At 38.0% G+C, this 18,301-nt stretch overlaps 2 protein-coding genes across 2 annotated transcripts; both read left to right on the top strand.

Annotated features, from left to right (window-relative positions):
* Positions 1 to 580: 580 nt before the first annotated feature.
* LOC108575020 (endoglucanase E-4-like) lies at positions 581 to 11,557 on the top strand. Its single transcript, XM_017937711.1, has 6 exons — positions 581 to 754; positions 5,938 to 6,175; positions 7,499 to 7,777; positions 8,185 to 8,525; positions 9,454 to 9,703; positions 11,271 to 11,557. Exons 1-6 carry the CDS (start codon positions 722 to 724, stop codon positions 11,555 to 11,557), a joined length of 1,428 nt encoding a protein of 475 aa, XP_017793200.1. The 5' UTR covers positions 581 to 721.
* A 1,881-nt stretch (positions 11,558 to 13,438) lies between these two features.
* On the top strand, positions 13,439 to 16,809 carry LOC108575006. Its single transcript, XM_017937695.1, has 7 exons — positions 13,439 to 13,532; positions 13,871 to 14,005; positions 14,691 to 14,783; positions 15,253 to 15,417; positions 15,665 to 15,796; positions 16,439 to 16,650; positions 16,762 to 16,809. Exons 1-7 carry the CDS (start codon positions 13,439 to 13,441, stop codon positions 16,807 to 16,809), a joined length of 879 nt encoding a protein of 292 aa, XP_017793184.1.
* The last annotated feature ends 1,492 nt before the right edge of the window (positions 16,810 to 18,301 follow it).

The following is an 18,301-nucleotide window of genomic DNA, read 5'->3' on the forward strand; positions in this document are numbered from 1 at the left end:
CCATCTACACTGCTTGCCAAACAAATTGCAACACCTAAAAATTGAGTCTGCACAAATCTGAAATTTATCTCTTTTATAAATATATCTATCTAATCTATTTATCTATTTTTCATTTTTAACCAAATTTTAATCATTTTTCTCTTCCAATATCCCAAAAAATAAGTGCCATTTCGTTCCTCAAGTGTTGCAATTTTTTTTTTTACCAAGCAGTGTATTTTCAAAATTACATAAATTGCAATATTGAGCGAGAATACAAAATGGAGCGCGTGTGGATAAGGAAACAATGCAACAAGCTTCTGTGAAGCAAGTCCTTTTCATAGCCACGAGGCTGAAAATAAACAAGCAACGATAAATCGTAACCAAACTTATTCTAATTCGTCTTTTGAACCGTTGCAGTGGCAGAGGACCGCCAAAAATCGACGTCGCCTGGAAAATACAATTACCATCTCCGTTGTGACCAAGTGCGTAAGAAGAATGCAATTCTGAGAAAGATTCTTACGTTGAAGGATATATGAAACAAGGAAACGAAAGTTTTGCGGCTAAAGTAGCGATTTCACGGAAACTGTGCGAGCATCAATGAAGAAGGGGTGCACCTGAAGAACGATCGACATGCGACATCGCGAGATGCGTTTCACATCGATTCTGGCAAACCTCGCGGAAAGGTGATTAACAGTTGTCCGTGTTCCCACAAAGGAAGAATTGTGGGAGGAAGATCGAGAGAATGGAGCTGAACGCGTTCCTCACCTGGCTCACGGTGAGTGATCATCTTCCATCGCTAAACTGTCTAATCAGACGTTTAAATAACATTCACGCGTTTGTTGGTAAATGTGATTGTAGCCGTTGATCGTTTTAGGTAAACATGTATCTCGATTTTTGCTGAAAGGTACGAGTGCTTGTGTTTCCGTTATTCGAGTAACTTTGGTAATTTATTTGGATTTTGGCTGAAAGGTTTGAATGCCTACGTTTTCGTTGTTTGAGTAACTTTGGTAATTTATTCGTTCATTTTTCACTTGCCAATTTCACCATATTTATTATTTTGCAATCTTCGACAATTTTACACTGTCGATGTTATATTCCCTTACGATGCAAATTACTTTACTATCCATTACGCGTTATTTTACAAAATTAACTGATTTTAATATTAATTACAGTACAGAGTTTGAGAGTCATTTATATTGCGAACGCGACACGATTTCGTCGCTGAATGTTACGTCATGTCTCTTCAATTCTTAGCGAACGTATATGCGTGCTTATCGAGCAAGATGCCAACGCGAGACATCGTTTTGAATACTTATGGCTGGTTCTCGCGCGTTGCAGCGCGTACGAATCGCATGCCGAAAAACACGCCGCTTCGTTTGTCCTCGTCGCTCGTTCACAGATATGTATGTACGAGAAACTAGTTCCCGTGAACTTTTGGTCTGGTAACTTTTAATCGGCTCTCGGCGGTCTTTGAAAGAGACGTTAAATGTTGAAGTTTCGAAAAATTGGCGAGAAGAGACCGCGGATGCATTGTAATTCTGAAAACAATGTTACGGTGTGATAGAAAAATTTGCGTCGTTTAACAATTTTTTGCATCCGAAATTTATCAAATTTTTAAGTATCCTTGTATTGTGGAAAAATTTTGCATCGTTTAACAATTTTTCGAGTTTGAAATTTATCAAATTTTTAAGTATCCTTGTATTGTGGAAAAATTTTGCATCGTTTAACAATTCTTTGCATTCAAAATTTATCAAATTTTTAAGTATCCTTGTATTGTGGAAAAATTTTGCATCGTTTAACAATTCTTTGCATTCAAAATTTATCAAAGTTTTAAGTATTCTTGTATTGTAGAAAATTTTGCATCGTTTAACAATTTTTCGAGTTTGAAATTTATCAAATTTTCAAGTATTCTCCTACGACAGAAAATTGTGAAACATTCAACAATTTTTTGTGTCCTAAATTTATCAAATAATTAATTTTTTGCGTCCAAAATTCATCAAATGGATAAGCATCCTTATACGACAGTGTTTCAATAACGTAAATATAGAATAGTATTTAAATAAAATGGTTAAAAATTATTCCTTATCAGAAGTGCGCCCAAAATCATGAGAAATTTAGATTTAACAATTAATAAGATAGAATATTTGAGCAGAGTTCGACGACCTCTAAATAACACATCATTTACAAATTTTTGAAAATAATAAGAATATAAAATAACAGAAAAACTGTTTTGCATCGTGTTTAATGAATGTTCAATTTTTTACACACAGAAGTAGAATCGCAGAAAATTATTTAAAGTTACTTGAAATAAGTGATATACGTTAAAATATCATTTTAAGGAATGTCAGTTTCACTTTAAATGGGTGTTTGACATAATACTCGACAATCTGGGGAGAAATCAAATTTTCCCTCGTTCAATCGCTGCGAATCCCTGACATTGACGAGACGTAGACTCTTTGTGTGGCCGGAAGTAGCGGCCGGGACACCGACTTCCGGTCCCCATGTCTTACCGACAGACGTATTACCATCACGCAAGTCTGCATTCTTATTGTCTGCTGTGATCGTCCTTCAAACGGGACTAGTCTCGTGAACATTTTAATTAAAGTATTTATCAATTGATTGATTCGTCTATACTCAGATAGACGAAAGTGAGTGTCGTAATTTAATCAATATAAACGTCTCGTCGCAAGTGTCATGATATAATTAATATCAAAATTTCTCTCGTCAATTTCTATACGTAAAATGAGAAGATTCTATATGTGACTATTTGCATAATTCTTAAACTAAAATGAAGAAGTTAACTTCTTACCAGATTGCCGAATCTTATGTCAAAAATAGGCATTTAAAGTATCTAAAATAGTTTGTCTAATTTTCTATGATAACACAAATACACAAATTATTTACAGTATTCTACACGTAAAATAAAAAGAAGAATTCACGTAATCCTTGAAATATGCAGTAACAAAAAAAAAAATTTCAAACTTACCGAAGAATGTCGCACCGCACTATACCTATTACTCGTAACGCTTCGTACACGCAGCGAAATCTCCGCGTAAGATCGCAAATATTAAAGTCCGCTAAGCAGCTAGTCGCGTGTGGACAAATTTCGTCGTGTTCACTTGTGGTGAAAAAACGTGGGGACACGGGTTTACAATAAGCTCCGTATTTGCGGAGGGTATTGGCGTTTGTCATACAGATATTACGTGGTCGACGAACCTTGGGAATTTCCTGGAAAGAACGTTACGCCGCGAGCCACGGGGAAGAACCGACGCGACGCGCCGAACGTGGTTCCAAACTCATTCCACGTACTTACAGCCCCGCTGATATCGGCGATATGAGCATGGAATTTTTTCTCCCCATCGATGTCACGGAACGGCTATTGACGTTCATCCACGTCACTTTTACACTTGTGTTCGGGATCGAGTGGCTCGCGAGGACTTCTTAACCCTTTCATTACTATTGGCTGCCTGTGGGCCTCTTTGAAAATATTGCTCGCGGTGCGCTGCTGAAACTTTTCGGTGCAATTTCATTTTGAATTGTTTCATTCTTAATGGGAGGAGCACACGCGTGAAAATTTTTTTACTAATTTACGAACTGTTTTTAGACACTTTATCAATTATTTTTCTTTTAATGGAAAATGTAGTGGATATTTTAAGTGCGGTGAGGAATTTCTATTGAAAGATAGTAAAGAGAGGGAATTTTGATGTGATAGTGTTACTCAACTTTAGAAATTAATTTTACCCTTTGAGTACTTCCGCGTTAATTTAATAAAACAAATGTTTGATTTTACCGACGGAGATAAACGCTACTGAGATTCCTTAAAAATACCAATCTTGGAAAACTGTAAATACCGTTACTATAGACCGAGTCTCTAATAACCTAACTTAGATGTTGATGCGACTTAAAGTAAGCAAATGAACAAAATTTATCAACGATACGGTCAAAATAGAAGATTTGCGACTATGCTTAAATATCTACCATCTTCCACGAACATTACATACTAAAATATGCCGCAGCGAAAGGGTTAAGTCTGTTCTAAAATTGTTACTATTTAATGTAAAAAAAAAAAAAAAAATTTCGCGAAAGATACTAACGTAACCGAATAAATATTTCAGGTGTCTACAGTCGATGAAGAAATATAGCGAGGTCGTAAAGTCGGTCAGGTGTCAAAGTTTATACGTTCAAGCGTATCGACAGAAACCTGAGCAGATAAGAAGGTGAAATCTCAGTCAGGATCGAAGTATGCCTTTCGTCCAATCCTAATCGAAAAAAGAAAAATGTCGCCATTCGATTCTGCTTAATGCTATATTTCTTCCACCGACTATCTATACTTCGAGAATTATTTTCGATGTTTGACGATAGCGTAAAGCTTTCGACTTTCGAAAGTGTACAGTATTCGACTCTCGGTTTCGCCGACAAAACCAGACTTTTGCGTATTGGCGCGTTTCATCTTAGCCGCTGCACGGGCACAAATAAAAGAAAAGTTTGACGATGTTCGGGGAGGCGAGCTCGTTCAGGGTTTGTTGTTTGAGACAGGAAAGAATAAACGTCGCGAGATTTAGAGTTTAGACTTTTGTTATTTCAGAACCAGAAATCTTTCTTCCTTGGACTTGTAACAGGTAATTGGGGTAGTTTGAAATGTATCGAAGTTAAAGGAACGAAACAGTGGAAATGTAGAAATTTCATTTTGGATAAGGACATATTAATTATCGTTATCAATTTTTAACGTGGAATTATTTAAAATTCATTGCAATTAGAATAATTTCGATTTTTGTGTTAATTTCTTTATCTTACGTGAACGAGTTTTTTGTAGATCATAGATCATTCTTTCAAAATTGGCATATGTACATATAATTTTTAAAAAAAGTAGTTCAGAAATAATAAACAAAAATTGTAATGTAATTAAATTAATTATCATCGGTACCAAGTTTGAACTGAATCGTAATTAATAACGTACCTTTAGTATACCTGACAGACCGCAATATGTATTTATCATTATTGCATCAAGGAAAACAATTTCAATTAGCATTATCCAGTAAATAATGAATTAACGAGCAATGTTTAACGACACGTACACTGCAGCATGAACGTAAGCCGACTGAATAAATGAAAACGATCTAACATTGATCTATAGACTTTAGCAACGCAATAAAACGCGAACTTTCATAGACAAACTTTTCCTATAGATAAGGATCGAGCAACCTCGTGTAACTGAATCCAAAAAAGGAGTGGCTTCGTATATCGAATGCTACTCTATCGTGTAGCTAATGTCATAACGAAAGTTTCACTGTTGCTTCTTAGGTGGCCTTTACCGAAGTCCGTCACGTACTATGTCTCTAAGGTGCATTGCGGATTTATCGCAGTCGTACGGTTTCGTCATAACTCCACGGTGTCGAGGATAACTCACTTTCGTGAAATTTCATGCAAAATCCTTTCCTCCTTCTCGAATAACGAGCTTGCGCGCTAATTTATGGAAAAGAATTCTTGTCAAATTAGACTGTGATTTTTTCAGTAAAAAGAATTCACTGTCACGTGAACACAAAAATATTTCCAAAATTTACTATCACATGAAAATAAAGATATTTCGAAAATTTATTATCATATGAAAATAGAAATATTTCCAAAATTTAGGTACTCCACGTGAAAATAAAAACGTTTCAAAAATTTTCTATCACGTGAAAATAAAAATGTTTCACAAATTTGCTGTCACATGAGAATAAAAATATTTCAAAAGATTACTCCCACACGAAAATAAAAATACTTCAAAAATTCACTATCACGTGAAAATAAAAATATTTCCCGAAATTTACCAAAAATACCGTTCACCGCTGTTCAAAATGTCAGAAGAAAGGAGCAGAAGTATAACAGAAAAATTGCATGTCCTTCTCCATCCAGATAAGCGAGTATGATTCCATTGTCGTGTGAAACGAATAATTCAATAAATGGCTCACGTTACAGACGCTGGCGATAACATCGATAGCCTTGATCGACACGATAAACGCGAACCCGACGTACTACGTGAAACCCATCGAAGACGAGAACGATTACGCCCGTGTCCTGGAGTTTTCGCTTTTATTTTACGAGGCACAACGATCGGGAAAGCTGCCGGAGAACAATCGAATCCCATGGAGAGGGGATTCGGCGCTCGTAGATCGTGGCCTGAACGGGGAAGATTTGACCGGAGGCTATTATGACGGTACTTGAATCCAGCGTATAGTCGATGGAAGAAATGTAACGAGATCGTAAAATCGAGCAGGCGTCAAAGTTTACACGTTCGAACGTACGGACAAGCGAGTCGACAGAAGCCTGAGATGATAAGGACCCGAGGTCCAGGGCCGTATGAAATGTACAGTCCTTGGAACCGATATAGCGAGATCGTAAAATCAGTCAGGTAATCCGGGAGCCAAAACAGCAATTCGAAGAAGGTAACAAGCTCGAATTGACAGAATTGGTTTTTCCATTACAGCATATTCTAAAAAATTTGTCTGCGCTTTAATCGTTGACTGCACCAGGTTGATTGAGGACCTTGAAGCTATAGTGGTGCAGCTCCATTTTTACCAACTTCGAGTAAATTAGGAAAAAAGTGTTTGTTTTGATTTAACAGTGGAAAGGGGACACTAGTTGAAAAATATATATTTTCACACAATAAGTAGCGATTATCGAGTTGATAAGTTTTTCTTTCTATTTTTGGCGAATTTTTCAAATCTGCAGCTGCCCCTAACTTGCACCAAAGTATACAAAAAACGGGTGCTTTCAAATATTTTTACCAATAGGGGAATTACCATCGAGCAGAAGGCTTAATACCGTGTAACTTAAATGAAAGATTGTAAACAGAAATTATAAATATCGATTTAACAAATGACGTACGGCCCTGAGTGTGGCTACATCAATCGGTCTCGCCTTTTAATGCTTTAATTTACGACCTCGCTATATCGCTTCCATCAACTATACCTTAGCTTCGATTCAGTCCTAATCGAAAATTGAAAAATGTTGCTTTGGACCTTATACGTGTTACCGCATCAATCGGCGCCATTACCGAACGCTTCAATTTACGACCTCGCCGTATTTCTTCCATCGACTATACAATAAGTGATTCGATCGATCGAGCAAAGATTAGCCAAAGACAGGATTACCCGAAACGAGATTTCGTGGACTGTAGATTATTGATGAAATTACTTTTCTTTTTTAAACTTGATTTACCTAAAGTTTTATAAAATTATGTTTACATACTGTTGGATCGTATCGAACGTTGAATTTAAGTGATCAAGAGGAACGTAAGGTAACAGAAAACAGGACTTCCTCTTATAAAAGAAATATAGTATTGCAAAATAGATAAAAATCTTGTTTCGTAAATTTTTGTAAAATTATATTTGTTATTTTAATAACAAAATGAAAATAGTAACAAAGCTGGTAACTAAAAGGGACGTTGAAGAATAGTTTAGAAATGGTAGTCTCGGTAGATTTGAATTTAGCGCGATATTTATTTAAAAATAAATTTTGGTACAATGAACATTTTCAGCCGGCGATTTCGTGAAATTCGGCTTCACGATGGCTTCGACGACCACACTTCTGGCATGGGGTGGCGTCAGCTGGCCAGAAGCTTACAACGCGGCTGGTCAGCTCGATGAGCTCCGCAAAGCTATCAAATGGGCTACAGATTACTTCATTAAGTGCCACGTTAGCGAGTATGTCTTTTACGGTCAAGTCGGTGATTTCTCGCTGGATCATACGTTCTGGGGAAGACCGGAGGAACTGAACACCACTAGACCCGCTTATAAGATCGATCCTGAACATCCTGGTACGATACATGTACATTTTTATACTATTTTTACTAGTTTAAAATTAATTTTAATTAATCAAAATTAATCTAATTCCAAAAGTGTTGCACTCCACTGGCGCTATTCTATAACTCCATCGTAGTTTTATTCGTATCAAAATGAAGCAAATTAACAAAAGAGATAAAAGTAAGCTAAGCCGAAGGTCCCGGGTTCGATTCCCATTCGGTCCCTCAATATTTTTCGTCGGTTCCTACACAATTTATTGCTACAATTTAATTTAAAAGAAAAACAAACGGAAATAGTGATCTAATTGTGTGTCGTTAAAGTAATAGTACTTAGCTCTACGTCTACAAAGGGTTGAAAATAGAAGATTATCAAAGTATCTAATATAAAGTAACTAATATCTTAATTTTTCACCACCGTTTAGGCTCCGATTTAGCAGGCGAAACAGCCTCTGCCCTCGCGGCTTCCAGCATCATTTTCCGCAACCACGATCCCGAATACAGTGCTCTGTGTTTAAAACACGCGAAGGAACTGTACAAATTTGCGAATAAGTATCGCGGTCTTTATCACGAGGCGATCCGCGGAGCAGCTCAGTACTACGAGAGTACTGATTATGGCGACGAGTTAACCTGGGCGGCAGTGTGGTTGTTCAAGGCGACAAACGATACGATGTACCTCGAGGATGCCGAGCATCATTACCAGCATTTCCATCTCAAAGAGAGACCGAACGAATTCTTTTACAACAAGAAGGTCGCTGGCGTTCAGGTAAATTCAGAATTGTCAAGAGACAGAGTGAGTAACGATTGGAAAATGTTCGACGATTGCCGCGCGTTTAAATGTGTATACAGGGTGCCTCTTCTAACTCTGCTGTCCTTGATTATTTTCTTATTTGCAAAGATACAGAAGAAATGTCTCCGAAAGAAGTTATTGCATCTCAGGAGGAAAATTAGAATGTGGATATGAAAGTCGTATCTGTCAGATTTTACTAATTTTTCTTCTTTTTTTTTTAACGAAGTGACGTATTTTCTTTTATTTACCATGAAAAATACTTGAGCTTGGACTGAGCATTTCACGAGCAAATGAGCGAGGTGGAAGTTCACGGAGAAAAAGGCACCGTGTGTATACTTTTCAACGATGCACTTTGTCTAATTAAGATTATGCCTCAAATAAGTAATAAATTCTAAATAACAACTTATGTTACAGCATTTTTGAAACATAAAATCCATCTAAAAATACTTGCGTGAAAATTAAGCTATTTCGTTATTCACTAATATTGCAGCAAATCCACAATTTAATAATCGAATCGAAGCACAAACATAAGAACAATCAAAAATCACTGTAATAACGAATTTTCAATAAAACAAATTAATTCGCGAGATTCTCTTAAAGCAAACTCGAAATAAAGTCCAGAAATTGACGCTTATTAAATTGATTCACTAGTTGAATTATTTCGATTCACACTTTTTCAATATCTGTATTTTTATCAGTTTTACACAGCACTTACGCACACCTAATATTTCCTGAACACTGAAACTGTGCATTTTGTAGGATGTATTACTACAGATAATACCTTTCAATCGTGAGAATTGGCTCGCCACACTGTATGTGACATTTAATAGCGAACGTGTTAAACACAAAAACACTTGTATCTGATTGTCGCGAATTATAGTGGACGTTTTCGTTATTTTAACAGGTTCTGCTGGCTCAGATGACAGGTCAGCCGGAGTACCAGAACGCTGCACGGGCTTTTTGCGATTTCTCTGTGCGCCAGCAAAAACGTACACCAAAGGGTTTGCTCTATATCGACAAGTTCGGCACCCTCTGCCACGCGGCGAATGTCGCGTTCGTTTGTCTGGAAGCGGCCGATTCACCCGGTATCGGAAACCCGCAGGAATATCGCGAATTCGCCGAGCAACAAATTTACTACATGCTGGGAGGCGGCGGTAAGCTTGCCACTGATACTAGGCGTCGCGAAAAAAATTGTACGTGGCGATTCGAGGGAAGAGATCGCGAGTAGAAGTCGTTTGTAACGTACAGTTGAATTTTTTTAAAGATTAAATTCACATTGTTAATTCCAGCGGTTTGTGGAATTGAGAATTTGTGACAAAGCCTTGCTACTAGCTTTACTAGCAATTATTTATAACGACAATTGCCGTTGACAATTCGAGAGAAAGTTGTTATTGTTTTCCAGCCAGACCCAGGTCCATGAGAAAATACTTGACTTTCTCAAAAACTGACAGAAAACAAAGTCAGAAAGTTGCAGACGATGATACCGGTATCGAACATTCACTTTTTTTGCAAAATTGCTAATGGGTCATTTTAGACCCTGTCGGTCTTTCTAGTGTTAAAATAGTCTGACAGAGAACTTATCGAGGTGCGGAAACAGTGGCTACTGATCTACGACGGCGCACCGTTTACAACGAATACGTATATATTTAGTATGTGAGGTAGAAGTATTTGGACCGAGTGACAGTTCCTTTGAAAGAGAATGCATGCAGACCGATACCGTGATCGAAAGTCAACACGTGACAAGAGCTCTATGACCTAGCGTGACTGTGTTTAAGAGGGTACGAGACGTTACAGTGTAATAGACGTTAGATAACTTGAAGATGGAAAATTGGTGAAAAAACCATGCAGGACTTACATGTAATTTTGAGGGACCCAACGGGAATCGAACCCGGGACCTCCGGCTTAGCAAGCCGAGACTTAGCGCACTACGCCAACCACTCCCTCCCTATTCTCCCTTGTCGGTTTCCTATTTTTGGGTATGGAGGCACCGATACTACACTCGGCCACCCTGAACTGGCATTCGCCCTCGAATTGTTCCTCGGTGCAACACAACTCAACTCAAAACACTTTGGGGTACACTCCCCCACACAGTGGCAACTCTCCAGCCCAACTCTGTTTCTCAACTCTTTTTGGGAGACATGCAAAAACCCTCTCATCAGATGATTTCATCTCACAGCGCCTGACTTCGTGCAGCCTAGATGCTCCTCCATCCCTGACGACCCCCCATTTGTAGGACCCAACGGGAATCGAACCCAGGACCTTCGGCTTGCCAAGCCGAGGCTTAGCGCACTACGCCAACTATCCCCTCTCTATTCTCCCTTGTCGGTTTCCTATTTGGGTATGGAGGCCCCGATATATACGCGCAGGAAAATTTTCGAAAAACCTCCAAAACAAAAGAACTCGTCTAGAAGTGAAAGATGAGGAGAGGAGAGAAGATACTGTACTGAGTTAAGACTATTTCCGCACCTATTCTTATACCTCTTTCCCCTACCAACCGCGAACGAATCAGGAACCGCGTTAATTATGATTGGCGCGGCTGACGTTAGTAAACAAGACAATAAACATATGTACGAAAATTACGTTAACCGAGAAGTGGGGAATCCGTCTTATAAAAACCGAGCCTACGAGCCAGGCACTGTTTGTTGACACTCTCTCTCTCTCTCTCTCTCTCACTCATTCTCGTCCTGCAATCATTTACAAACACTGTATTCTCCTATATAGGCAGGAGCTACGTGGTCGGTTGGGGTCGAAATCCTCCGAAGCAGCCTCATCACGCGGCGTCGTCCTGTCCTGACAGACCTGCCGCCTGCGGATGGCCCGAATTCGACAAAGACGCTCCAAACCCGCAGATTCTCTACGGAGCCCTGGTTTCCGGACCCGACGAGGCGGACAAGTTCCAGGACCATCGAGAAGATTACGTGTACACCGAAGTCACGTTGGATTACAATGCCGGATTTACAAGCGCGCTCGCTGGGTTGTTGCAGGTTCGAGTGAAGAGCAGCGCGTAACGTACGACGACAGTTCTCCGAGTTTTTTTATGGACCGAAGAAATTGTTCGAAAATTATTCTACCGCCTGAACTGGAAAGATTCGCGAACAGAACTCTTCCTGTGATTTGTCTTATTTGAGGTTGTACTAAAGGAGATCTTGAGACACAAACTGGAGGATCTATAGATCGTTGAAATTAGAGACGAAAGTGTGATAGGAGATTTGTTTTTCTTGAGATGGTGGTGTTGAGAAGTTTCAGGATCGTAAATTACCCAAAATAACGAGGTCCCAATTTTGGATCCAATTTGAGACCCAAGATACCCAAATAGACCAATATACGGAAAATCTTTGTTTTACGTTCGATGTGATTCATCGAGTGATGAAGATTCGTGACGAATTTGTGAAATCGACTTAATGATTACTGATACAATGGTGAAACTTTGTGTCTCTTGTAGACGTTTGATTTTGTCGAAATGGTGTCTAGTGTGTTTTGAAAATGTATATAAAAAGAGGAGCATTGTTTGAGAACGAAAAAAAGTATTCGTTCGGTAATTGATACGATTGATAGTAGAGTTATACTGTTATCGTTGGAACGAAATGTTTAAACATCGTAATCCATATTTTCCTCGAAAGGCGAAGGAATTATTTGAAACACGTTTCTTGAACAAGTGAACAATTGATTGTTCGAATTTACTCTGTCGCTATGTATACTGTACATAATATCTCCGAACATATACTGACAATTGACGTTTTTATTGTATTTAATAATTTCACACGTTTACCGTGTCATACAATTTTGCTTCGTTATGCAAATTTGCATAATTTCCGAGTTTTTATACGTTTATTTACATTATATACTTTATTTCAGGATATGTAGGTAATCACGATATTTTCTCGATTCTCTAATGGATATACGACGAGCTTACTGAGACGAATACGAGCGTTAATTGCGATTAAGTAGTAGCACAAACGAAGAACAAAGTAAATTGTTCCTGTTACACGCAAGATAATGTATAACGTGTATTGTCTTAAATGTCCGACCCTGCATAATTTATATGCTTTCGAATATGTTAGAGATATGTAATGTCTTACGAATGCTCCTTCCTTATTTCCCAGTATTGTTACAAATAAATTAACAAATATTTTCCGTAACCACAGACCGTTTATTCTTAGTTTAGTCCAGGTTATGATGTCTTAGATAAAAGAACAAAGTTAGAAATGTAAATATATACGTGTGATTTTTTTGAATAAAAAATCTGGAAACTCTAGAGAAACTTAAATGATTGAGTTTCATGTCGGCGTGAAATTTAGTTAGATGCGGCACGAAGTTCGAGTACAAAATAAACGCGCAAATATGAATTTAGTAGATTTCTGTTGATTTTAATAGAATTTAGTAGAATTCGTTAGATTTTAGTAGATTTTCGTAAGTTTCAGAAGAGTTTAATAGAATACAGTAGATTTTAATAGAATTCAGCAGAGCTCAGGAGACTTTAGTAGATTTTAAGATTTAGTAGAATTCAGTAGATTTCCGTAAGTTTTCGAAGGTTTCAATAGATATCAGAATAGAGTAGATTTTAACAAAATTCAGTGGATTTCCGTAAGTTTTCGAAGGTTTCAATAGATACCAGAATACAGTAGATTTTAATGGAATTCAACAGAGCTCAGGAGATTTTAGTAGATTTTGGTAGATTTCAGTAGAGTTCACTATATTTCAGTATGCTTCACGTTCAGTTAGTGTCGAAACACTTTTAAAACGGTGGTGTATCTCTCTGATGAGTACACACCTGACCGATTATTCTGTTACATTTTCTTAGCATATCCAGTTACACGACTGATATCGAAACACCATTACGTCAACTGCTTTGTCTCAGGTGTAGCTACGATCGAACAACGTTCGATATCATGGAAGCGAAGTGTGTCGCATTCGTGTGGTTCGTACTATTTGTTCACTTGCTGTTGACTACAGAGGTTCGCCTTGAAGATTTTAGTGAAAAAGGTAGGGTTAATCTTCTTTCATTTATAATAGCGAGTTTATCAAAGAAAAGTGAATGTTACTGTTTTATTAAAGAAATTACGAAGCGAACACACGATCCTGTAATTTTTCATTTCTTCAAAAATTTGTCCTCGCGAATATTTTCAAAAATTTGCCTTTAAACACTTTTCCGTCTACAAATTTCTGTAAAACTTCTTACACCTTCACTCAGAAATGTAATGTAAATGAAAAATGTAATTCAAATGTTTTTCAAATTTTATACCGCATATTCGTAAAGAGGAATTTAGAAAATTCGTGAGAAAATGTTAAATGCTTAAGAACACTTACCTGTTTAATTGCAGAATTTGTCGATGCCAACCACCACAGAGGATGCACGTATTTAGACTGCGAGAAGGACGACGTTTGCGTGCATCGAAAATTTCGATGCAAGGATGTTCCGTGTCCCAGCATGCTGTACTGCGCGAAATCTCAAACAGGTAAAAGTCTCGAAGAACACGTGTACTTCGTTACACCGTCGTTTGTCGCTGAAATTTCATTATTTCACGAGTCGAAGCACATAGAGAGCATGATTAAGCGTGATCCAATTTTCTATCCAGTCGTTAAAGTTTCATGTGCGTTGCAACCCGCGTTAAATTATTGCCTACGGGACATTTAAATGCACAGTAGACTTCGGATTATTCGACACAAAAGAATCGTATCTTTTTCATCTTTGCAAAATCAATGATACAATTTCCATTCGCAGAGAGGACCTTTCATCCTTTAGACGATCAAGGGAATAAGAAGTTTAGTTTCCGGAAATTCGATGCAGAAGTTAACGAGAATTTTATCCCTTAACTTCGTTTCTTTCGGAATGTAGCGTGGGATTTGGTAAATTAATTAAGGAGTCGACACACTTTAATTACAAAATATAAACATAATTAGACTGCATGTCTCAGGTCAGTTCCCTCTCGAACGATTTCTCTCGAACAGAGTTTCTCAAGGAGAAATACGCATTTTCACCCTTCTCGTTCACACATAGGTACACACGTTCACGGTTCTTCAAAATTAAATTAAACACGCCTGGGACAAAGTAAAAAAATTGTTGATTACGTTTCTCTTCATTTCCCCTTATTATCCAGAAATCTAACGAATTTTAATGTAGAATTTGCGTGTGTTTTTAAGAATCGTTGAGAGGACCTTCTTCTTGTGACACCGTGCATTGCACAAGTGGATACGTGTGCATGTTGAAGGTTCGTCGATGTCATTGGGATGAACGTGAGTGAATTATAATAATCTCTAACTTTAATCTATAAAAATACAGCAAAATATGTTACGTTACATATTTTATTAAGTCACCCTGAAAGTTGCCGCGCATTTCTTTCTCTTAGAGATTCGAATTTTTATATAGGGGGAGTTCCCCTAGCGTCTTAAGCTTTTTCTTAAATAAATCTCTCTACCTGTGCACACGCGACTGAAACGCGTAGAAGACTTATTTTTATTCCCTTTATCCCCTCTAGGAGATACGCAGAATAACGGCTCGGTAGCGTTTCAATTATTGCAGATATAACCAATGTCCGATATTAGGTGCCGTCCGGCGTTAAGGGAACTCCTACGTGAAATTAATGCTCTTGTAATACGTTGAAAAAAAAGTGTATCGAAAATTATGGAAATTATTTTGAATGAAAATGTTTAATTTCAATAGAGTTACATTTTTTTACTACTTAATCAACTCGATATTTAGCAGAATGCGAGCAACAGATAGCAAGATGTGTATCTCGAAAGGAGTACCACGAAGGTCCCGCTTCCTGTGCCGGCTTTAAGTGTCCTCAAGGAAATTACTGCATCCTCAGGGAGTCGTTCTGTGCCAGTCCTCCTTGTAAATTACTAAGGAGCTGCGCGAAGAATAAAGGTCAATCATACCGCCATTAAAACGCAGTTTTCTTAAAGACTGCCGGGGCTTTGCATAATAAGTTCCGACATAAATTCTTTCTCACTCGTCTCTATTTTGTCACCCGTTTTCGCTGTAATTAACGTTGTAAAGATTACTCTAAGGAAATCTCACGCGAGTGGATTAGAAACGCAGAAGTGTTTTCAAATTTGATATTTATTGTCGAAATTAATTATTATTATACTCGTAAAAAGTTCTTTTTCCACAGAAGTGCGTCTTTGGTTTGGAAAATGCCGAAGTCTTGGCTGTTCATCGGAGTACGAGTGCTTCCTGCGAAGACCAGAAAAGAATTGCTCGAATCCACCGTGCAAACACACGCCAGACTGCGTGATAAGGAGAGGTAAATTTCTGAAACGTTTATTAAACGGCTCTACACGCGCTCTGATTGGCCAGCGTTTTTCGTTAATAATCAGTCAATAATTCAAAAATGAAGCTTCAAACAACATTTTGGTAAAGGGAACAGTTGTTCAGAGTCACCCCAGCAACCCCCATTTCCGGGTGTTCGAGGAGTTACGGGACACCCTGTATAGCTATTTGAGAGCTTTAAAATTGTAAAATTGTTGTTTTTAGTGTGAATGTCGCGTCACTGACTCAATCGGAAATTCGAGATATTATCTTGGGTATGGAAATTAGCGCACCATCCGCACAACGTCAACAAATCGCTGAAATAGAAAAGCAAACGAAGGAACAGTCGCAGCTTACAGCAACGACTACAAGAACAGTGTTATATACACTACCGGCCAAATGTTTGGAATCGCTATGCATTGCAAGTTGCACCAAAATTCTCAAAAAATAAGTTAGCATTTATAATAACTTTTTACCGAATTTTTTATCGTTCAAATCAATTGAAATGAGGTAAAGTGCTATTGATCTCCGCAACATCAGTTTCAAATCAATAAAGAATTAGCAGCGGATTCAGTATTAGAGATACCAAATTTTTGGCCGGTAGTGTACGTATAATATTTTTGTCTGTATCGCGTAGAAGAAGAAGCAACGAATGAACACTGTCGAGGATGGATGTGCCCGCGAATGCAAACCTGTTCCGCAGAAGTTGTAGGACCCTGTGCAGCAAACGACTGTAATATTAAAAGAACTTGCCAGGAAGTTCTCGCGGTGGCAACAAATGATTCTTCTTCGTCCTTTTCAAGAAGATCTCTGAAAAACGAAGACGAGGTCTCTCCGGTCGATGTCAAGGTAGATTTTTCTTTTGTATCGCGCGTAACTCTCCTTTGGAAAAACAAGTTACTGTTGCTTACCGAATAAACAAGGTATTTTAAAATATGAAAATGACGAATATTTGTACAGCGATCTCGAAATACGTCGCAAGGGAATGGAAGAGAAGAAACAAAGTGAGTTCTGAGTGTTTGCAAGAGCTTCGTTTTATTTTCTTAGATTAAATTGCAACGCAAAAAATATTTCACAAAGTTACACATAATAAATTCTAATGTTTTTTCGAATTAACTAACGTTTTCTGGTTAAATGCCGAGCACCACGCAGGACTCCTTACTCGTGGCTGAATCACCTACAATCGAAGGCAGAATTGGACGCCATAGAACTGTGGATAAAGAACGCCGAAGGACAAGAAGATTTGAAAGTAATCCTATTAAAAATTCAGAAAAATATTACAAATAGTTACGATATAGGCTTCAGTCTTCCTCTTTAAAAAATTAACATTTCTTAAGTTTTTCTTTTTCATGAAAAAGGGAAGACTGACCGTAGGTTGGAGATTTCTAATTTTTCTGTAAATTTTCAATTTTTTTATACGCTAAATTAAACTTTCGTTCAAGTCAATTTCTTCGTCCCGATAACAAGTAACAAAACCAGATCCCTCGATTATTTGCCATTTATCACCGAACCACAGCTGTACCAGACTTTTCTCGATTTTCGCAAAATCCACAAGCTAACGCGTTCTTCGGCACATTTTCCGAGGAAAGCTCTCTAGCCGGGCGTTATTTCCAGCAATTTCAAGATTGGCTTCGATCTGTCAAGGACATACTCGGTCCCAGTGCGTACAGCGACTGGCTCGAGGCCATTTTGTCGTCGCGCGGTGAGGAATTTCGAAAATGGCTGCGCGCCTCGCGCGACAACCTCGAATCGGAGGGACCAATATTTCCAGGACAGGAACGACCACGTTCACTGACGGGAAATCCATACTATGCCCGCGATACGGCGGTAAGCACCACGGTGGAATTTTGATCGAATGTTCGATGAAACCGGTGAATTGCTTCTCGTTATTCACGTGAAGAAACTTACGTTTGTTGAAACGGATGAACGTAGCACGTTAGTTGAGGCAGGCAAGCAAGCGTGATTTGTGGCGTGTAATTTGTACACGTGGAAGCGGAGATAAATATTCGAGGTAAAACCAAGGTGGAATTATCGAGTGTAAAATGGAGGGTGAAATAGGATTGAAGCTTGAGGAAATTGATTGTAGAACGGCGATTCGTTATCGTGAGAATAATTTGCTTGGGGAAAATTGGAGAAGAATAATTTTAAGAATTCGACCAAGTTTATTGATCGTGTAATGAAAAGCTTGTTCCTTTTTCTGTTATAAGTTGTGTATTACGAGGCGATAGAAAGATGGTGGCTTTTGTGCGAGAATAAATAGGAAGTAGAAGATGGAATTCTGAAGATTAGGAAAATTCGAAGGGTGTTTTGATGAAAATCGATCTTAAAATTGTTTTCGTGAAATCTTGTGGATTAGCTTCTTAATTGCTTCTTTCACCGTTAAATGCATATTAGGACGTTGACGAACTATTTGTCAACGTTTCGTTGAATTAGGATATAAAAAATATATTTGTATATAGTTGTCTATTCAGAATTTCAATTCAGTATTTAGTTTAGAGGA

This window comes from Habropoda laboriosa, unplaced genomic scaffold, assembly GCF_001263275.1.
Source record: "Habropoda laboriosa isolate 0110345459 unplaced genomic scaffold, ASM126327v1 scaffold204, whole genome shotgun sequence".
NCBI classification, from domain to species: Eukaryota; Metazoa; Arthropoda; class Insecta; order Hymenoptera; family Apidae; genus Habropoda; species Habropoda laboriosa.